Source organism: Sphaerodactylus townsendi, linkage group LG07 (genome assembly GCF_021028975.2).
Source record: "Sphaerodactylus townsendi isolate TG3544 linkage group LG07, MPM_Stown_v2.3, whole genome shotgun sequence".
NCBI lineage: Eukaryota > Metazoa > Chordata > Lepidosauria > Squamata > Sphaerodactylidae > Sphaerodactylus > Sphaerodactylus townsendi.
Window position 1 is genome coordinate 23,752,134 of NC_059431.1, and position 20,725 is coordinate 23,772,858.

Consider the following 20,725-nt stretch of genomic DNA (forward strand, 5'->3'; position numbering starts at 1 on the left):
GGCAATTGTAAACCACTTTGAGACTCCTTGCAGGAGTGAAAAGTGAGGTACAAATCCAAACTCTTCTGATGTTCACACTTGACACTGGTATTCAAGAGTTTACTGCCTCAAAATGTGGGAAGCTCCCTTTAGCTACCATGGCTAGCAGCTAGAGTTGCCAACTTACAGGTGGGGGCTGGAGCTCTCCCACAATCATAGTTGATCTCCAGGCAATAGAGATCAATTCCCCCAAAGAAAATGGCTGCTTTGGACTATATGTCATTGTACCCTGCTGAAGTCCCTTCCTTTCCCAAAGGGAAGGTAATTTTAAGCCACGTTGAGACTCCTTACAGTAGAGAAGAGTGGGGTATAAAAACTAACTCTTCTTCTCCTTCTTCTTATATAATGGCTGCCACAGCTTACCTTCAGTCATATAGTGAAGATCCTCTTTGTATGGTAATAGCTGCTGTCAAAGCAATTTTTAATTTTTTTAAAAAAAATCTGTCCAATCAATCAAAATTCTAATGGCCAATAAGACACCTTGCTGTGTAAAAGCCCCCAGGACAACATGAGACCACATCAGTGGACAGGAAAGGACAAAAGGAGAGCAAAGTGAGGAGTTTATTAGGTCCTCTAGATCCTATCCATTTTGCAATTGATTCATCAGGAGATCTTGTATAGAGATTTCTCAGCTTGAAATGCCCCACTTGGCCCTGGCCACTTTCTAAAAACACTCGGCTGGCACCAGTGGCAGGGACCATGGCACCCACAGGTCCTGTATTGAGGATGCCTGTTGTAGGCCATGCACTGACAACACAAATGTTTTACTTAAACTTTCTTGTAAAATGTTGCTACTGTGATTACTGCTATCTTGTTTTGAGGCTACCAGAGAATGGAGGGCTCCATGTGGCATGCACAGCACAGCTTGCCATTCATATGTTGAACCAGGGATTTATGGTGCGTGGCCGCTGTGGTGAGGAAACAGGGAGGTGCTTGAGGCCCACAAAATAGGTGTACTGAGGTTTCAAGACTTGGAAACCGCTGCTGTACCAGATACTGGTTTTACTTCTAGTAATCTTAAAAGGAAATCTTGTCAATTGACTTTGGTCTTACCAGCTTTCTTTGGGTGATGTCAAATGATGCTATGTTTTGCTTCCACTGGATGTATACTCTCTAAAGGAGTGTCCGAAAGGAGGTGTTGTCACAGTCAGGCTAAAAATCATACAGCTCCTTGCAACTTTTAAAAGGGAAGATCTGTTCACCAATCTCCAGTTGTCTTGACTGTTTTTGATCCTCAGATACATGGTTTTCGTGATTTTTTCATGATTAAATACAGCTGTTTTTTGTTTGAAAGCTGCAGGTTTGTTTTGAGTTGATTTGTGTTGGCATTTCGTGTGCCTTTTTAATGACCAATGCATTTGTTACTTAAATTTCACACAACCAAATCTGTAATCTTAAATTGCTTACTACTTACTCTCGTGCTTTAGGTCTCAGTGCTGTCCTACCCTGCATGATTTACCTTCTATCTTATCTGTTGCCTATTGCCATAAAAGCAGGACAACATTCAAACCAGTCTGGCAATCTTTTTTCAATTTTTTTTGCATATTAATCTGACACAAGTTTTGATCTTTATCAGTTTGTTGTGTCAGTCAGGGACCAATAAATCATTGTCCCTAATTTTGTGGTTTGGGGGTGCCTATGTAAACATTGTTAGTTACAATCATCATATTTCATGTTACACTACAGGTTAGAGTTGTCATACTTCACAAATGTACAATTTGTTTGGCAGAATTTCTAGGTCTACGTTCTCTGGCTGAAAAGAGACAGAACTTGCTTCTAATGCACATCCATGCTCATGAATACTAAACCATGCAATTTGCAACCTAGAACTGCTAGCACTGTCTTAGGAAATGCTGGGTGAATTTAAGGGTGGTGCCTGAGGAAGGTGGAGTCTGAGGCGAATGTGACGTCACTTCCAAGGGACACTCTAGGAATTTCCCCTCTAATTTAGGAATGTAGGAATTTTCCGTCTATAATGTCTAAGTATAGTACAGAGACATGGTTATAGTTCTAGAGCAGTAGTTCTCAACCTTCCTAATGCCGCAACCCTTTAATACAGTTCCTTATGTTGTGGTGACTCCCAACCCTAACATTTATCCATTTTACAGATGGAGAATACTGATGCAGAGAGTCTTACGCAACCCCTGTGAAAGGGTCGTTCAACCCCCAAAGGGGTCCCAACCCACAGGTTGAGAACCACTGTTCTAGAGCATTACAATGGAGTCCATTTCTGGTCATTTTTTTCTTCCACGCTTTAATTTCTTAAAGGGCAGCGGTCTGGAGCCAAGGTGTTACAGGTGTTTACTTGCCACCTTGGGCAAATTGCAAGCCCAGCACAGCCTGCTGTTTCACACACTGCTGCTGCTAAGGTCTATTTTAAACAGTTGATGACATACTGTAGGCTTTATACAGCTTTCACCAAAAGAACATGCCATCTTGCAAAGTACATTTACAGCTGCATACTGCAGGTGGAGTAAAACCTTCAGCAAAACATAAAAACAGTGGCCAAGCGTGAGCAGAGCTTCTTGTGTTTGTATTGAAGATAGGAGCTTTGCAAGTATGGCCCTTTATACTTCTGTGAATAGTTGGAGGGCATCCAGTGGTTAAAAAATGAAAATGCAATCCTATGGAATTGTTCCAGTTTAAACCCAGTGAGATAAATGGGCTTATACTGGTGTAAGTATGCACAGAACAGCGCTGTCTATAGCTGTCATTTTGTGGCCTTTTAACCGTATCCCAGAAAGTGCTGACTGACCCCTCAGCACAGAAAGAAAACAGTTTGCTCTTATTTCTTTTTGTAAGTATTTCCTCATAGTTGAATTCCATTCCTTCACAGTATACAAAGCCAAGCTTCGATTTCGAATCTCGTTTCTAGTCTTTTCAAGACACTGAGAAGTTGAAGGAACAGCCTGTTTGTGTCCCCAGAGGTGATAAGACGGTTTAGTATTAACATTCCTCTGTATTGCTTAAAGCCTGTTAAAGTCAGAAAAAGCAGAACTGCGAAATAGAGTCAGTCTCCAGAAGTTTTGAGACAGACTGACTGACGACTGTTCCCCCTGTCTTCATCTCCCAAAGGAGGAAATTTTCTTTCACTGCTAGTGGCTGTCTAGCTGAGTATATATCTCTGAACATGAAGGTAAGGCAGTCGCTGAACTTGTCTCTACTACGATGAAACAAATGCTAATGAAAGATTAATTTGTTCAGGAGAGTTCTTGGGCGCAAACGCCCAGCATGGTAGCAGAAGTGCAATTAAAAAAAGACAAGGAAGTTTGATGGTGCCAGAGAGCTATATAACCAGAATGGGTATATGTTTAAATCAACAGTATTGACAATGACAACTGCTTGCTGTACGCCTCTGTCTGATTCATACTCTGAAAATAAGAACAAATGTTATCCAAAGATATGCGCATTTTAAATAAAAACAATAAAGCAGAAAGAAATGAACTTTCCTTGTCTCTCTCTCTTTCTCTCTTTTTTAAACCAGGCATTTGAAATTTTCATTCTGGCAGAAATTGTGGCCTCCTTTCGTGCTTTTTCAAGGTGAGTGGTTATTATGTGTAGAGGCTATATTATGTGTAGAAGTACCATCAAGTTGCAGCAAAATTATGGCAATCCCAGCAAGGAGATTTCAAGGCAAGTGAGAAACAGAGGTGGTTCACAATTGCCTTCTTTTGCAAAGCTGTTCTTGGTGGTCTGCCATCCAAGTACCAACCCTGCTTTGCTTCTGCAATCAGATGAGATCAGGCTATACCAGGGGTAGGGAACCTGAGGCTCGAGAGTCGCATGGGCTCTTCTGCCCTTGCACTGTGGCTCCACGAGCCGAGCCACCGGCCCCATCCTTGCCCGCCCTGCAGGCAGCAGGGCGGGCGCACCAACTGTCCACGGTCAGCTGGGCCGTGCCGCGGGCTTCCCCTCTCGTCCACCCCGTTGGAGCAGGGCAAGCGCTTTTCTGGCGGCCGGTGAGGCTGAGCCACCGGCTTCATCCTTGCCCGCCCTGCAGGCAGCAGGGCGGGCGCATCCATGTGCTTCTCAGAATGAGCGAAGTAAAAGGTAAAAAAACCCCCTATATATCTATAGTGTTATCTAAATAAATTAATTAATTAATTAATTAATAAGGACATTTTTTGAGGGATAGTAGGTACAGATAGCTCCAAGGGGCACTGACTAAAAGTTTAATATCTAAATATATAAACAAAAGCAGATATGAAGGCAGGAAGCCAGCAGGGGGATGGGGGCTTCCCAGTGTTTTGCACTGAGTGTCACATGTATGACTATCTGCCACTAGGCCAGAAGTCGTGGGTGTGCCCTCGCTGCAATGAGCTCCTGGCATACAAGGAACGTGTCCGTTCTCTTGAAGCCAAGGTGGCAGACCTGGAGAAGCTGAGAGAGGCAGAGAGGGCAACAAACAAGGCTTTCAGGGACCCAGCAGCCGGGTCCCACTCCCAAGGTGACATCTCTTCAGATGTCATGGAGAATGAGAGTCTGGGTGACAGAGGGTGCCAGTCTGAGGTGGGGGAAGATGTTCCCTTAGATGGGACCCCTTCCTTAGTTGGTGGTCAGATATCCTCTCGCACTGAGGATACCCCTCGGGGAGGTGGGGGGCTCCTTGTAGTGGGTGATTCGATCATCAGGAATATAGAGAGTTGGGTTTGTGACAAGCGTGATGACCGCATGGTGACTTGCCTGCCACAGTGCGAAGGTTGCGGATGTCACGCTACGTCTAGATAGGCTGTTAGACAGTGCTGGGGTGGAGTCAGCAGTTGTGGTCCCACATTGGTACCAATGACATTGGGAAATGTAGCCGGGAGGTTCTGGAAGCTAAATTTAGGCTGCTAGGAAAAAGGTTAAAATCCAGGACCCCCAAGGTGGCATTCTCTGAAATGCTACCTGTTCCACTTGGCACTTAGGCGAGCTAGGCAAGCGGAGATACAGGGTCTCAATGCGTGGATGAGAAGGTGGTGCAAGGCAGAGGGTTTCAGATTTGTCAGGAACTGGGGAACCTTTTGGGATAAGGCAGGCCTGTACAAAAGGGACGGGCTTCATCTTAACCAAAGAGGAACCAGGCTGCTGGCGCGCAACATTAAAAAGGTGGCAGAACAGCTTTTAAACTGATCCCTGGGGGAAAGCCGACAGGAGCTGAGGTGACTTCGGTTCGGAATACAGAGTCCATGGGGATGCAGACAGAGAAGGAGGTTTTTTTTAAATCAACCACATACAAGTGAAGAGCACAGCAATGTGATAAGTGATAGTGTCTACAAAAGGCTAGAGGGCAAAACACATAAATCCCAGGTTAGGGACAGAGACAGAGTATACAAGTGTCTCTATGCTAATAGTAGAAGCATTCGACCTAAAATGGGGGAGCTGGAGTACAGAGTTTTGAAGGAGGACATTGATATAGTGGGCATCACAGAGACATGGTGGAATGAGGAGAACCAGTGGGATGCTGTTATCCCAGGTTACAGGCTCTACAGGAAGGATAGGACAGGGCGTATTGGGGGTGGAGTGGCCCTCTACATCAAAGAGAGCATAGTGTCACATAAAATAGACAATGCAGGGGGAGCTGATTCCTCTACAGAAGCACTGTGGATATCAATACCAGGGGTGAAGCATAGTTTAACATTAGGAATATATTATCGTCCCCCTGACCAAAGTGCACAAGAGGATTCTGAGATGGAAAAAGAAATTAGAGAGGCCAACAAAAGCAAAAATGTGCGTGGTAATGGGCGTTTAACTATCCCCATATAAACTGGAAAATGCATGTTCAGGTCATAGTAAGGAGAGAACATTCCCTGGATATGCTAAATGACTATAGCTTAGAGCAGATGGTTGTGGAACCAACCAGGGGAGAGGTGATCCTAGATCTAATTCTATGTGGGACCCAGGACTGGTATGGGAAGTCAGTGTTGTTGAGCCGAAAGGAACATCGACTACAATGCTGTCAGATGCAGTATCTCTGCATGCGAGCAAGTGATAACTACTAATGTAGTTACATTTGCCTTCAGAAGGGGAAATTTCTCAAAGATAAGGGGGATGGTGCGCAGAAAGCTGAAAGGGAAAATCAAGAGAGTCAAAATTGTCCAAGATGCTTGGAGGTTATTTAAAAACACAGTAATAAAAGCTCAGCTGAAATGTGTTCCATGAGTTAGGAAAGGCAGCCCAGTCCAAAAGAAAGCCACCATGGTTAACAAGGGGCGTTGAGGAAATTATTAGGAAAAAAAAGATGTCTTTTTAGAAAATGGAAGTCCAGGTTAACTGATAAAGGATACCAAAGAGAACACAAAGGGGGGCAAACGAGAAGCAAGTTAGCTGTAGGGGAGGCAAAAAAGGATTATGAGGAACACATGGCTGTGAACATCAAAACCAGCAACAAACAGTTCTTCAAGTACATCAAAAGCAGGAAGCCAGCAAGGGAAGCGGTAGGCCCGTTAGATGACAAAGGAACAAAGGGTGTGCTAAAAGATGACAGGGAGATTGCAGAAAAGCTGAATGAATTCTTTGCATCTGTCTTCACCCAAGAGGAGGTGAGGAAAATTCCTGCACCTGAACCAAGCTTCTTAGGAGGCGAATCCGAGGAACTAACAAAGATAGTGGTAGACAAGGAAGAAGTTCTGGCAGCCATTGATAAACTAAATGTTACCAAATCCCCTGGCCCAGATTGCATTCACCCAAGAGTTCTTAAAGAGCTCAAGCATGAAATTGCTGATCTTCTCACTTTAATATGCAACTTATCCTTGAAATCAGGCTCCATCCCTGAAGACTGGAAGATGGCCAATGTCACACCAATCTTTAAGAAAGGATCTAGGGGGGGGACCCGAGAATTACAGGCCAGTCAGTTTGACATCTGTCCCTGGTAAATTAGTAGAATCTGTCATTAAAGATAAAATTATAAAACATGTAGAAAAGCAAGACCTGCTGAGAAAGAGTCAGCATGGCTTTTGCAGAGGCAAATCCTGTCTTACAAACTTACTAGAGTTCTTTGAGGATGTAAACAGGCATGTGGATAAGGGGGAACCAGTGGACATTGTCTACTTGGATTTCCAAAAGGCTTTTGACAAAGTTCCTCACCAGAGACTATTGAGAAAACTCAGCAATGAAGGAATAAGAGGGGAAGTCCTCCTATGGATTAAAACTGGTTGAGAAACAGGAAGCAAAGAGTGGGTGTAAATGGGAAATTCTCACAATGGAGAGATGTAGGGAGTGGTGTCCCCCAAGGATCCGTATTGGGACCAGTGCTCTTTACCCTATTCATAAATGACCTGGAAGTAGGGGTGGGTAGCGTGGTGGCCAAGTTTGCAGATGATACCAAATTATGTAGGGTGGTGAGAACCACAAAGGATTGCGAGGAGCTCCAAGCGGACCTTGATAAATTAGGTGAGTGGGCTAAGAAATGGCAAATGCAGTTCAATGTAGCAAAATGCAAAGTGATGCACATAGGGGCAAAAAATCCAAACTTCACATACATGCTACAGGGGCCAGTGCTATCAGTCACAGACCAGGAAAGGGATTTGGGCGTCTTAGTTGATAGTTCCATGGGAATGTCAACTCAATGCATGGCAGCTGTGAAAAAGGCAAACTCTATGCTGGGATAATTAGGAAAGGAATTGATAATAAAACTGCAAAGATTGTCATGCCCTTATATAAAGCTGTGGTGCGACAGCACTTGGAGTACTGTGTTCAGTTCTGGTCGCCACATCTCAAAAAGGATATTGAAGAGATAGAAAAAGTGCAGAGAAGGGCGACGAGGATGATTGAGGGACTGCAGCACCTTCCTTATGAGGAAAGGCTGCAGCGTTTGGGACTCTTTAGTTTGGAGAGGAGACGTCTGAGGGGGGGATATGATTGAAGTCTATAAAATTATGCATGGGGTAGAAAATGTTGACAGAGAGAAATTTTTCTCTCTTTCTCACAATACTAGAACCAGGGGCATTCATTGAAAATGCTGGGGAAGAATTAGAACTAATAAAAGGAAACACTTCTTCATAGCGATGTGATTGGTGTTTGGAATATGCTGCCACAGGTGGTGGTGATGGCCACTAACCTGGATAGCTTTAAAAGGGGCTTGGACAGATTTATGGAGGAGAAGTCGATTTATGGCTACCAATCTTGATCCTCTTTGATCTGAGATTGCAAATGCCTTAACAGTCCAGGTGCTCGGGAGCAACAGCCACAGAAGGCCATTGCTTTCACATCCTACATGTGAACTCCCAAAGGCACCTGGTGGGCCACTGCGAGTAGCAGAGAGCTGGACTAGATGGACTCTGGTCTGATCCAGCTGGCTTTTTCTTATGTTCTTATGTTCTTATCTTTATTTTAAATGTCAAAAATTATTTGCGGCTCCAAGTGTTTTCTTTTCCCGTGAAAAACAGGTCCAAATGGCTCTTTGAGTGTTAAAGGTTCCCTACCCCTGGGCTATACCATGCTGCCTTCCCTTCCTGAAGTTGCATTTCTCTACATATTATATATTTTATCTTATTCAGGGACAGGCCCAGGGTAGCTAGTATTTTAAACTCATTGAAGAGATAGACTGAGGATATGTATTGTTACCTCCTTTTTTTCTGGTAAAGCTTGTGGGTTTCTAACAGCCTCATTCCTGGCAGAAATTCAACAGGTGAAATGGCAACTGGATACAAAGATGTCTGAGAAATATTACTGGTTGAATTTCTCCCTCTCTTGTGCAGCTGTTAAAGAAAGAAGAAAAGATAACTGTTTACACTTCATGCCAGGCTTATTTTGTATTAGAATAGCCTGCCTGCCTGCCTGCCTGCCTGCCTGCCTGCCTGCCTGCCTTCCTTCCTTCCTTCCTTCCTTCCTTCCTTCCTTCCTTCCTTCCTTCCTTCCTTCCTTCCTTCCTTCCTTCCTTCCTTCCTTCCTGAAAATGTTTTTAAAATCCCATCATACACTTATCTACAGAACTTTATGCTAGGGTTGCCACCTGCCGTGCTTTCTCCACATTGCTGTGCTTTCAAGCCTGCAACGGTAGGAACTCTTGCAGAACAGTGAATCCTATTAAACTCAGCAGGGCAAATTTCTGAGCTAACATGCCTCTGGCTTATGCCGCATAACTTTTTGGGATAAAAAGAGCAGCTGTAGTTTTTCTCCCTTCCTTTAAAACAATATGAATCAGTACTCTAGACTGCTCCTTTCTTATCATCTTCCCAGAATACCAAGGGTTAAGGTTTTGGCTGGAGGTGGTGGCTGGAGATCTTCTGGTATTACAAGTAGTCTTCAGATGACAACTATGGCTGCTTTGGAAGGTGGGATCTATGGCATTATAGCTCATGTCCCTTCCCTCCCCAAATCCCATGCTGTCCAGGCTTCACCTCCAAAATCTCCAATTATTTCCCAACCCAGAGCTGGCAATTGCTGGTTGGGAAAATAACTAGAGATTATGGGGGTGGAACCTGAGGATGGAGAGGTTTGTGGTGGGGAGGAGCTTCAGTGGGTTATAATGCCATAGATTCCACCCAGAGGCGGAGCAAGGGGAAACTGCGCCCGGGATGCGCGTGCGCCCTGTGCCCCTTCCACGGCTCTGCCTGCCCCGCCCTACCCTGGAAGGCCCTAGCCACGGCTCCATGACAGCTCTGCCCAGGGCGTCAGTTCCCCCCCGCCACCGTCCCGGGGGCACTACACCACTGATTCCACCTTCCAAAGCATTCATTTTCTCCTGTTGCCTAGAGATTGCTTGTAGTAGGTGGAGGTCTCCGGACACCAGTGGTTGTGGGCTTTCCGGGCTGTGTGGCCGTGGTCTGGTAAATTTTGTTCCTAATGTTTCTCCTGCATCTGTGGCTGGCATCTTCAGAGGTGTATCACAGAGAGAAGGGAATTATGTCACTGAGACCCCACCTCTTCTCAAACCCCACCCTTCCCAGACTCCGCCCTGCAAATATCCTGGAATTTCTCAACCTGAAGTTGGCAGCCTAAAGAAGGGAGAGGTGATGTAGTCTTCAGAGACTGTAACTCAGTATTACTACAAGAATGCTACAAGGCTCTCATTGTACTTCACTGTTCCCATATTTATTTCATTGGTCTTCCAACAGTTAAATTGCAATGCTTGACAATGTCTTTTCCCCTTTTCTTTACAAAATCCCACAGACCTGCTCCAGTCCATTGCACCTGGAATCCATATGGTCCTTGGTCAGAATGTGATGGCTGTAGTAAGACCCAGGTATACTTCATACATTGTCCATACCTGTAGTGACTAGGGCCCACCATGTTCCAAAATCAGGATCTCATGTAATGTACTTTTAGACAAACCAAGGTGACATCTCATCCTCCTGGATATTTGATGACATGCCTGAACTGCAAAACCTTTTAATGAGCATGTTCTTTCGTTGCAGCTGTATGAGAATCAAGCACTTAAAAAAGTGACAGCTTTTGGGGTTTTGTAATGTATCCTTAGAAACTGGCTGTTGTGGGTTTTCCCGGCAGTGGGCCGTGGTAAGGTGGTTTTAGCTCAGGGGTAGGGAACCTGCGGCTCAAGAGCCGCATGCGGCTCTTCTGCCCTTGCACTGCGGCTCCATGAGCCGAGCCGCTGGCCCCATCCTTGCCCATGCACCAACTGCCCGCGGCCAGCTGAGCTGCGCCACAGGCTTCCCCTCTCTCCTGCCCCGTTGGAGTGGGGTGGGCGCTTTCCTGGCGGCTGGCAAGGCCGAGCCGCTGACCCCATCCTTGCCCACCCTGCAGGCAGCAGGGCAGTCGCATCCATGCGCTTCTCAGAATGAGCAGAGTAAAAGGGAAAAAACCCAATATATATAGTGTTATCTTTATTTTAAATGTCAAAAATTATTTGCGGCTCCAAGTGTTTTCTTTTCCCATGGAAAACAGGTCCAAATGGCTCTTTGAGTGTTAAAGGTTCCCTACCCCTGTTTTAGCTCCTAATGTTTTGCCCGTATCTGTGGCTGGCATCTTCAGAGGCATGCCATGGTGAAATGTATTTCTCTCCATGGTCATGTCTGTGAAGGTGCCAGCCACGAATGCAGGTGAAATGTTAGGAACCACCAGGCTACAGCCACACTGCCTGGAAAACCCACAATAGCCATTGATTCCAGCCAAGAAACCCTTTGGCAATACAAATCAGAAATTTGGGTATCTGTGCACTTGATTTTAGCATTCTGCTCAGCCAAGTTTGAAACATTCCTCTACTGAAGAAAAGTCATTTAGGTTGCAGGAAGACCCTTCCTAGGTTGAGGAAAGCTTCAAACTTTGCTGGGAGTGCTAAGATAAAAACAATCCAGAGTGTAAAATAGGATATGGGGTACAGGAAACAATTAAAACAGTAACATTGCCTATTTCCAGAACACCAAATACTTTCATAAATATCAATCACTTGCAGCACTAATGGGAAAACATGTACACTTACGTTTGGTCAGACAGGTGGAAGATGACAGTTTCAGAACGGCAATAAATTTGCTTGTCTCTTTTGATTGCTTATTTCCTGAGTTGTCATTTTGAATGGTTTTAGTCCATTCACTGCTGTAAGACACTTCAGCAAATGGCAGACAACATGAAGCAGCAAAAAATGGTGGGTAGCAAGTGGCGGAGAAAGAAAAGCGAGAGGTTCAAAATCATGTGAGAGAAATAAAATGTTTCCTGATCTCCTCAGATCAAGCAGTAAACGTTTTCAAAACATTTCAAGGAAAAAGATTGCTAGTTTAGCCTTTTCAGATAAAACCATTTTGGACTGAAATAAAATGTTTTGAAAACATTGGGGGGGGGGGGGGGAAGCTGTGCAGAACTCCTGAATTCCCCTGTCATAACTCCTTATAGCCAAAAAGTCAGTTCTAAATGCCTTTAAATCCAAAGATCTTATACTATCTGAGCCAGAAGAGTTTGTAATCCATTCCGTAGCGAAGAGCCTGTAAGCAACTCTAGTTCAAAAGACTAAACAAATTTCAAACAATGGGTTATATCAAAAGAGTCTCTCAAGTACTTATAAGTCACTCCAAAAGAAAAGCTTCTCAAAACCAAGAGAAAGTCCACGTACCTCATCAAGGGAGGATAAATCAGCTTAGTAACCGGCCATCCATCTTAAATGTTTTAAGTCTGAGAGTCTTAAAATCCATTTAATAACTTTCCAACTACAGCTTCTCTTTCTTTCTTGGTGGAGATATCTTTTTTTTAAAGAAGCCCTTCAGTGCTCAATGTATTTTTTTTTACTGCAGATCTGAAAGGAAAACTTAAACAGAAGAAAAAACAGTAGGAAACTTGAACGAAAAAAATAGACATGAAATGAGAATTGGCAACAGTGCACAGATTTCAAGTCTCCATAGCTTTGAAGACACGGTGGCACTTTTTTTTTAAAAGGAAAGAACCGTTTTCACCTTTATTTTTCCACGCTATGTGGACAAAAGACCCCAAAACAGTTCTTTTCAAAATGTTTGCAAAACATTTTTCTGTGCGAAAAAAAGCCAAGGTTGAAAAAACAATCACTGGGCTAGGGGCATTCCATGAAACATCTGAAAAGATGGAACTCCTTAGAGAAAAACACAAGTTAAAGGGATGAAAAAAAAACTGTTTTGGCTGGCACCTAAAGAAGAACAAAGTAGTAGCTGCTTACAAGTTCTTTATTGTCTTGGTGCAGTGATTTGTTATGTTCCGAGAAATGTGATGTATTATTACTGTAAGGGTGGCAATCTGGTACCTTTAAATGCAGTAAACACATTGCACAAAATCAGTACCATGCCAGACTCATGAAGTACCGGAGGATATAGCCACATGTTGATTGTTCAGATGACATCATGTACCCCACCTATTGGTAATTCAGGTGGTGGAGACCACCAGCAGACCTCAGAGTAGGTTTTATTAGGGTTAAAGTTGCCAGGTCCCTTCGGCTGCTGGTTGGGGTTGGGGGAGCAGGGTTGCCAGACCCAGGTTGGGAATCTCCTGGAGATCTGTGAATGGAACCTGGGAAGGACAGGGACCTCAGAGGGACATAACACCAAAGCATCCCTTGTCTCCAGGAGAGCTGATCACTGGAGATGAGCTGTAATTCCAGGAGATCCCCAGGCCCTACCTGGTGGCTGGAATCCCTACAGTTATGCTTCAATCTCACTAAGAAGTGGTTTGCTTCCCTGCCCCGCCACTCCGACTTCTCATACGTACGCTCAATGTGCAAGTGCACCTCTAAAGGATTGTTTTGGCTTTAGATTCACAGACGAACAGTAGCAGTATATGGGCAGTTCGGAGGACACCCGTGTTCTGGGAATTCATTTGAATCCCGTGCATGTATTCCTACAAGAGGGTGTCCAACAGAGGACGGCTGCGGAGATCGTTTTAGATGTTCTTCAGGTATGTTCCTTCAAGACTACAGGTTGGAAGAAGGCTCCTTAGGCTGAAGGATAGCTTCAAATTTTGCTGAGCAGAGTGGTGATGCCAAGACTGCAAGTGATTTTGGCTAGCATTTTTAAAGGTAATTTGCAGCCACATTCCCCCCCTACACACACATTTGGATTAAGGCCACGCTGTAGTGAAAAAGAGTATCCCTCTGCAGATATCTTTGAAACCACCCATTCCACAGCATTAGCCCTGGAGGAGAAATAAGACAGGTTCCAACTTTCTGTTCTCTGCCCAATGGCCCTGATACAGATCAGAGGGGGATTCTGCAGAAGCAGCATACATTTTTAAAAAATGCTGGGAACATCTGTTCACAAATATTGCCATAGTACTACCAAGACAGATGCAAGCACAGGAGCTAAGCTGTGGGCCTGGAAAAACCTGGAATGCAAAACAGACTGAGGAGAAGGAGAAGGATTAAAAAGTCTCAGAAATTCAAAACAGGCAGCTGTGACATTGGCAATTAACATGTAGTGTGTGGGGTTTTGTTAACTATATCAAAAGGCTGTTTACGTACCACAAATGCTGTGCTGGTGATAGCAAAGAAGATCAGCCACTATAACTTAACAAAGATTAACTGGTTGCCTTTTTTGCCAGGGGTGAGGTGTGGAAGGTTATTTTATTATATATATATATTATTATATGTATTTTACTATATATAGCTGCTTTTACATTTGCATATTAGGTAAACTGTGACAAACTGAAGTTTTGCTGTTTGAGGCGCTATAGTATGAATGATCAAAGAGTTGTACTACATAAAAAGTTTGATCTTCAGTTTGTACGTATGAAAAATCAAGATAATTCTTTCAAGGAATGCATTTTGATTTGCCACAGCCACAATGCATTTGGTAGTTTTAAACTTAGTGTTTCCTGGCTTCATATCAGCTGGATATTTGTTTGGAAGCAAACTGCCCAGAAATATATTTAACTTCAAAGCCCTGTTTTGTCGCAATGGATTGGATCCTGACTAATGTTTCCACTGGCTTAAGGGTTTCCTCACAGGGAACATGATTTTCCTGCCTTCCCAACAGAAGTTCCCCTTTTCCCACAGAAGTCCCAAATGCCCCCCCCCCCCCCATTCGGTTGCTGGGACACACGAAACCTCCAGAAACAGGAAGCGCAGAGTACTTGTTTGAATCATTGCTTCTGCAACGGATGGAGGAAGGGGAACAACTTTTGGGACAAAATTCCAGAGACTCAGTTTCATGTGATGTTTTGCTGCATACAAAAGATTTAAGGGTGGTGGCCTCATTCTTTGTGGGTCTGTGGTGGTTCTTGGCAGCTGTTTCATTCTGGCTATCTTCTTCGTGTCCGCAGGGCAGTGCATAAGCAGATCACTGGTGTGCAATGGAGATCACGACTGCGAAGAAGATAGTTCGGATGAAGACGGATGTGAGGCAATCAAGGTGGTATGTGACACTGATAAGCCACCACCTAATGTAGAACTGACAGGCACGGGGTAAGGTCCTTGGTAGTTCAGTGTGTTCTTGAAGGCTTTCACATCTATATTATGATGATGATGATGATGATGATGATGATGATGATGATGATGATGATGATGATGATGATGATGATGATGATGATGATGATGGTAGATTTCACAGCTGCCAGATCTTTAGCTGGTTGTTGGCCTTCATTACAATTCGAGCCTCACCCAAAGGAAGTTGTAATGTATCGGCGTAGTATTCGTGCGGATCCTAGCAGGGCTGCCTTCTGAATTTGACCAATGTTAATTTTGTCAATTTGAAGATGTTTCAAGTGCTGCCCTAGTGTTTTTGGGATGGCGCCCAGCGTGCCGATTATCACTGGGACGACCTCAGCTGGTTTGTGCCATAGATGCTGAAGCTCGATTTATTATTATTATTGTTATTATTGTTGTTGGTGTTATTTGTTTGTTTGTTTGGATTTCGTAGTCCGCCTCATCCCTGGAGGGCTCTAGGCAGTTTACAACACAAAACATATCCAACAATAGTTAAAACACAATTACAACCTTTAAAATCAATAGAAGCATACAGACATTCTAAAACAGAGACAGCTTAAATCCCATATGTGTGGCGCCCGGTCCCAAGGCTGGGAGGGGCGACAATGTCAAGAGGTAGCGCCAGTATAAGGCATTTTCCTATGAGGCATTGCCGTATTGCAGTATAAGGCATCTAGAATCAACTGTTGAGGGTTTTCCGGGCTGTGTGGCTGTGGTCTTGTGGTTTTAGCACCTAACTTCTCACCTGCATCTGTGACTGCTATCTTCAGAAACATGTCACAATAACCTAAAAATATGGCTCCCTTCTTGAGGTTGGGGGCAGGTGGGGGGGGGGGAGCTGGACAGAAAATGTTTAAAAGTTGGAGACAGAACTCTTGATAGTATTTTTGTTTTCTCTCCTCTTTGGGAGTTAATGTATTTATTCATTATATTTATTTTCTGCATTTTCATTATAAAGTCCTCAAGCAGCTTGTAACAGTATGTAACTGTTACCTCCCCTCTCCTCACACTTCTAATGTATTAGTCCCCCTTGCAAAGTTAATACAGTAGACTAGTGGTTCCCAACCCCTGGGGTTATGTGCCAGAGCATTTGGGGTGTATGTGAGAAAATTATGTCATGGGTTAGCCGGTATGGGAGTACACTTTTAGGGAAATAGGTTGCCAAGGGTTCATGAGTGAAAAAAGGTTGGGAACTCTTCTTCTCAAGTTGAGAGCTATTCAGTGTCCAGAAAGCCAAGTAGGGAGGAGCCAATTGTTTTTTACTTGACCTCCAGGGGCAGAATAGCTGTCACTTGGAGGATGGGTTCCTAACAGGTCAAGACATCGTTTATGTCCTAAGTACCAGCAATGTCTTCTGAGTGCTTGCCTGCTCTGATTGTCTTGGGGCAATGATTCCAGAACTCTCATTTTGCAAGGAAACTGGGAGCCAAGCTAGATCAAAGTAGATCTCACAATGTTGCAAGAAGTCACCTTCCTTCCCCCTCTCACAACAGACACCTTGTGAGATAGGTGGGGCTGAGTGAGTTCTGATAGAACTTTGACTACCAGGGGTAGGGAACCTGCGGCTCTCCAGATGTTCAGGAACTACAATTCCCATCAGCCTCTGTCAGCATGGCCAATTGGGACTGAGTTGGGACTGAGTTGAAGGGGGACTGAGTTGAAGGGGAAAAGCACTTCTGACCCAGACCTCCATTTGTTCAGTGCTATAGCATGGAAACCCCGGAGGAGGTAAACAAAGAGAAAACCAGCATGGGTGGCTAGGAATGAGAAAGAATGTCAGGAAGTGGGGCAGTGGTGATGGAATCTGCCCTTCTCATGAGTTTCATCTAACTCAGATAAAGCCCTCTAGTCCTTCGTACCACACAGCTGAAGGTGTAAGGCATTTTCACACTGGTCTGGAGGAAGGGTAAAGTCTGGTCAAGCCAAAAGGCAGGTGCAGTATGGCAGCAGCTATGCAGCTTGATCTTGAGTTTCACAACAGCAGGTTGCTCAAACTAAAGAGCCAGGCTCAAGTTTGAGGCTTTATAGGGCCAGGTAGATTACACTAGCTCCTTGTATCAATGATAGCTGCAGGTGTAGTAAGTAGTAACTGCAGCATCACCTTTGTCCCTGAAACACTGTGTGTCATTTAAGCTCCCCTTTCTTTCAACAAGCCCCAAATAGGGTTGAAATAGTGGGCTTGTATCGAATCAGACCATTGGTTCATCATGAGTATTGTCTACTCAGACTGGCAGTAGCTCTCTAGCATCTCAGGTCTCAGTCCCCAGGTTGTTATCCCTGGCCCTTGCAGGTTGTGATATTACATTTATGTGTGGCCAACCCATTTCCTTAACTCTCCATATCTGATCTTATCAACTATCCCAACAGACAATTTCAGAGGGTGGCTGTATTGGTCTGAAGTAGAACCACGAGATTTGAGTCCAGTATCTCAGCAGTGTGACTGGCAGTGCTGGTCATGGACTTCTACTATGCCCTGTCGTAGTGGATTCACTCTTGGTCCATTTGCAAAGGCTTCAGTACAAAGGCTAGATGATTAGTTAAAAGCAAACAAATTATGGGAGGGTTTTACATCCTGGCTGCCTTGTGGCTGACCTCAATTCAGAGGGAACAAAGGAAAACCCAATTGGAGTAGACTGGCCATGATTGCTTTTCATGTTGCATTCACTTTAGGTTGAAACGAAACTTAGCATGGGTAGTTGCCATAGAGATAAAAATGCATTAGAATTAGCAGGTACTTGCTTTTCGCTGTCAACACAGTCTTTTTTGTTATTCTTTAATGTAGCTTGTTGCGTTGGGGAATTGTACTGTGGTACTACCAATCAAGAATTTAATTATTAAAGAATTATACTCTGTGCTGCTAGATTTGTCCAGTAGCACCTTAGAGATCAATAAGATTTTCAAGGTATGAGCTTTTGAAAATCAAAACTCTCTTGTCAGATATCTTGGGGCGGGTATCTAAGAAAGGGAATTTTGATGCTCCAAAGTGCATAACCTCAAAAATCTTGTTGGTCTTGAAGTTACTACTGGACTCGAATTCAGCTGTTCTACTGCACACCAGTCCATCTACCCTCTGAAACTATGCACTGTTCTATGTATTTTTTTTTTGCAGTCTTCAACATAGAGTTTTATGCTGTTGCTGTGTTCTGCTAGCCTTCCTCTGGCAAGAGAAGCCTTCTTTCAGCAGAAGGAGTTCCTCTGCCAGTGGAAGAGACTGTTCACCCAGAGCAAGTCTTGTGATACTTGGAGGAGGCTCTACCTTAGCTTAGAGGGATGGTCAGCCACGGTCTACAACTGTACTGATATTCAGTTGCAATTAGTATTTCTGATCCCCGTGAGCTTTGTAGCCTGTGTGATAACAGTGCGGTGCCTTCTCTCGTTTGCTTCGTTGCAGCTTTGATGCCCTTACAGGAGAGGCCAAAGGAAGAGTCATCTATACAAAAAGTTTTGGTGGCCAGTGCAGAAAGGTATTTAGTGGTGACCAGAGAGAATATTATCGCCTGAGTGATGCTGTTCTTGCTTACACATTCCAGGTACGCTTGTTTTACCTTCAGGATTACCTTCAGGATTCTTTTGAAAAACTATTCATGCAATTGTGTTACAACCGTATCCTAAGGGTTCAGGATGGGTTATAGAGCGCGGGCACGATCCCTGAACAGCTGCTTGCTATATATGGCTAGTTTCTATAATTATCAGAGGCTATTTCTGCACAAGTCACCTGAAACGATTTTTGTTCACACTCATCCCTTCAAAATGATTCCTTCCTGAATATATAAACCTAGGCTGATTCCGCACAGGCCAAAAACAGCAGTGTGAAAACGGTGTGAAAACAGTATAAACCCTTTTACACTGTTTTAAACCCTTTTACACCGTTTTCACACCGTTTTCACACTGCTGTTTTTGGCCCATGCAGAATCAGCCCTAGTGTGTTAAAGAAAGGTCTACACAAAACTCTTATTTCTCTGACATGAAGCTCCCTTAGAGCGAATCAGACCATGGGGTCATCCAGGTCAGTACTGTCTACTCTGGCTGGCAGTAGCTCTCCTCGGTCTTGAGCAGAGGTCTTTCCAACACCTGGCATCTAATTCTTTTGTCTGGAGATGCCAGAGATTGAACCTGGAATCTTCCACATGCAAAGAGTTCTTCCATTGAGCCATAGCACCTCTCTTAGTTATGTTATGTGCAGATATATTTCTGGATTGGGGAAAGCATGAAACATGATACTCTACTTGCAGCCCGAACCACTATAGACTTGGAAAAGCTTCCTTACTTGAATCTGCTCAGTATATAAAGTGACCTGTATGTCTTATTGAAAGCAGAGGAATGGGATTTTGCTATGCATAAGTCCCACTGATGAGTGAAAAGGTTTTCAGACCTCTGGGGGAGAAGGGCTATGAATACCGAATACATTACATAAAATGGTATGTATAGTTATGTCAGATGGTTTCAGTTGGAGTAGCATCACTTAGGTAATGCTACAGATGTTGCATAGACCACATGCTTTGTTTGTTTGTTTATTTAATGCTGGTATACTTTGTAAGACCTGGGTAATCCAGGCTAGTCTGATCTCATCAGATCTCAGAAGTTAAGCAGGGTCAGCCCAGCTTAGTATTTGAATGGGAGTACTGGGAGACCACGAAGGAAGTCCAGAGTTACGATGCAGAAGAAGGCAATGCCAAACGACTGCTGGATATCTCTTGCCCATGAAAACCCTACAGGGTCACCATAAGTCAGTTGCAACTTGACTGCACTTTTCACACACAGATACTCTCTAAGCACGTTTCCATATCTGTGACGAAAAGGACCGCAAAGCAGACTGGGAGATATTTTCTTTCTCTGGAAAAGGGAATGTGATCTATTAATGCTTTTTATTTCTTCTATAGGTGAAGATTCAGAATGATTTCAGCACTGAGTTTTATAACAGCAGCTGGTCTTATAGGAAAGTCACAGAGAATCGTGTAACTTCAAGTTCAGGCCATAGCTTTAGCGACAGCACGGATTCTTCAGGCAGTTCACAGGTAAACACTTCTGAGTCCTCTTTGCTTCTCTACGTGATCAGAGGTTCAACGCAACATTCAGAGACATGCAGTTCTTGAGAACAGTCTCATGATGCTCAAATTAAGATGGCAAACAGAAGCAAGTGTACTGGAAGCAGTTCTATATTCAATGTATTGTCAAAGGCTTTCGCTGCCGGAATCACTGGGGTGCTGTGTGGTTTCCAGGCTGTATGGCTGTGTTCTAGCAGCATTCTCTCCTGACGTTTCACCTGCATTTGTGGCTGTGATCCTCTGAAGATGCCAGCCACAGATGCAGGCAAAACATCAGGAGAGAATGCTACTAGAACACGGCCATACAGTCCGGAAACCACACAGCACCCCAGTTCTATATTCATTGCAGCATCAGGGCATTTTGCAAAATGTAACTTACCCACTTTCCATTCTCCATTCCTGATACTCCAGGGCTCCATCTACAGCTAGGACCTGGAGATCTCCTAAAAATACAACTGTATTTCCAGACTACAGAGATCAGTTCCTCTGTAGAGAACGGCTGTTTTGGAAGGTGAACACTGTGGCATAATACCCTATGAAAGTCACTCCCACAACCCTCCATGGGCTCCACCCCCAAATCAACAGGAATTTCCAAATCCAGAGTTGGCAACCCTTTGTTATTCTTTGTTATTCTAATCTGGAGGAACCGGGTTTGATTCCCACTCTGCCACCTGAGCTGTGGAGGCTTGTCTGGGGAATTCACATTCGCCTGTGCACTCCCACACACACTAGCTGGATGACCTTGGGCTAGTCACAGCTTTTTGGAGCTCTCTCAGCCCCACCCACCTCACAGGGTGTTTGTTGTGAGGGGGGAAGGGCAAGGAGATTG

At 44.2% G+C, this 20,725-nt stretch overlaps 1 protein-coding gene across 1 annotated transcript in view; it reads left to right on the forward strand.

The window, feature by feature from the left end:
• Window positions 1-2,946: 2,946 nt before the first annotated feature.
• Window positions 2,947-20,725, forward strand: part of C7 (complement C7) — a 38,155-nt gene continuing 20,376 nt past the window's right edge. Inside the window, exons 1-7 of the mRNA XM_048504555.1 lie at window positions 2,947-3,175; window positions 3,524-3,579; window positions 10,132-10,204; window positions 13,185-13,326; window positions 14,689-14,830; window positions 18,243-18,381; window positions 19,732-19,866. Coding sequence (XP_048360512.1) covers window positions 3,170-3,175; window positions 3,524-3,579; window positions 10,132-10,204; window positions 13,185-13,326; window positions 14,689-14,830; window positions 18,243-18,381; window positions 19,732-19,866 — 693 coding nt within the window. The 5' untranslated portion in view covers window positions 2,947-3,169. The remainder of the gene's footprint in view (window positions 3,176-3,523; window positions 3,580-10,131; window positions 10,205-13,184; window positions 13,327-14,688; window positions 14,831-18,242; window positions 18,382-19,731; window positions 19,867-20,725) is intronic.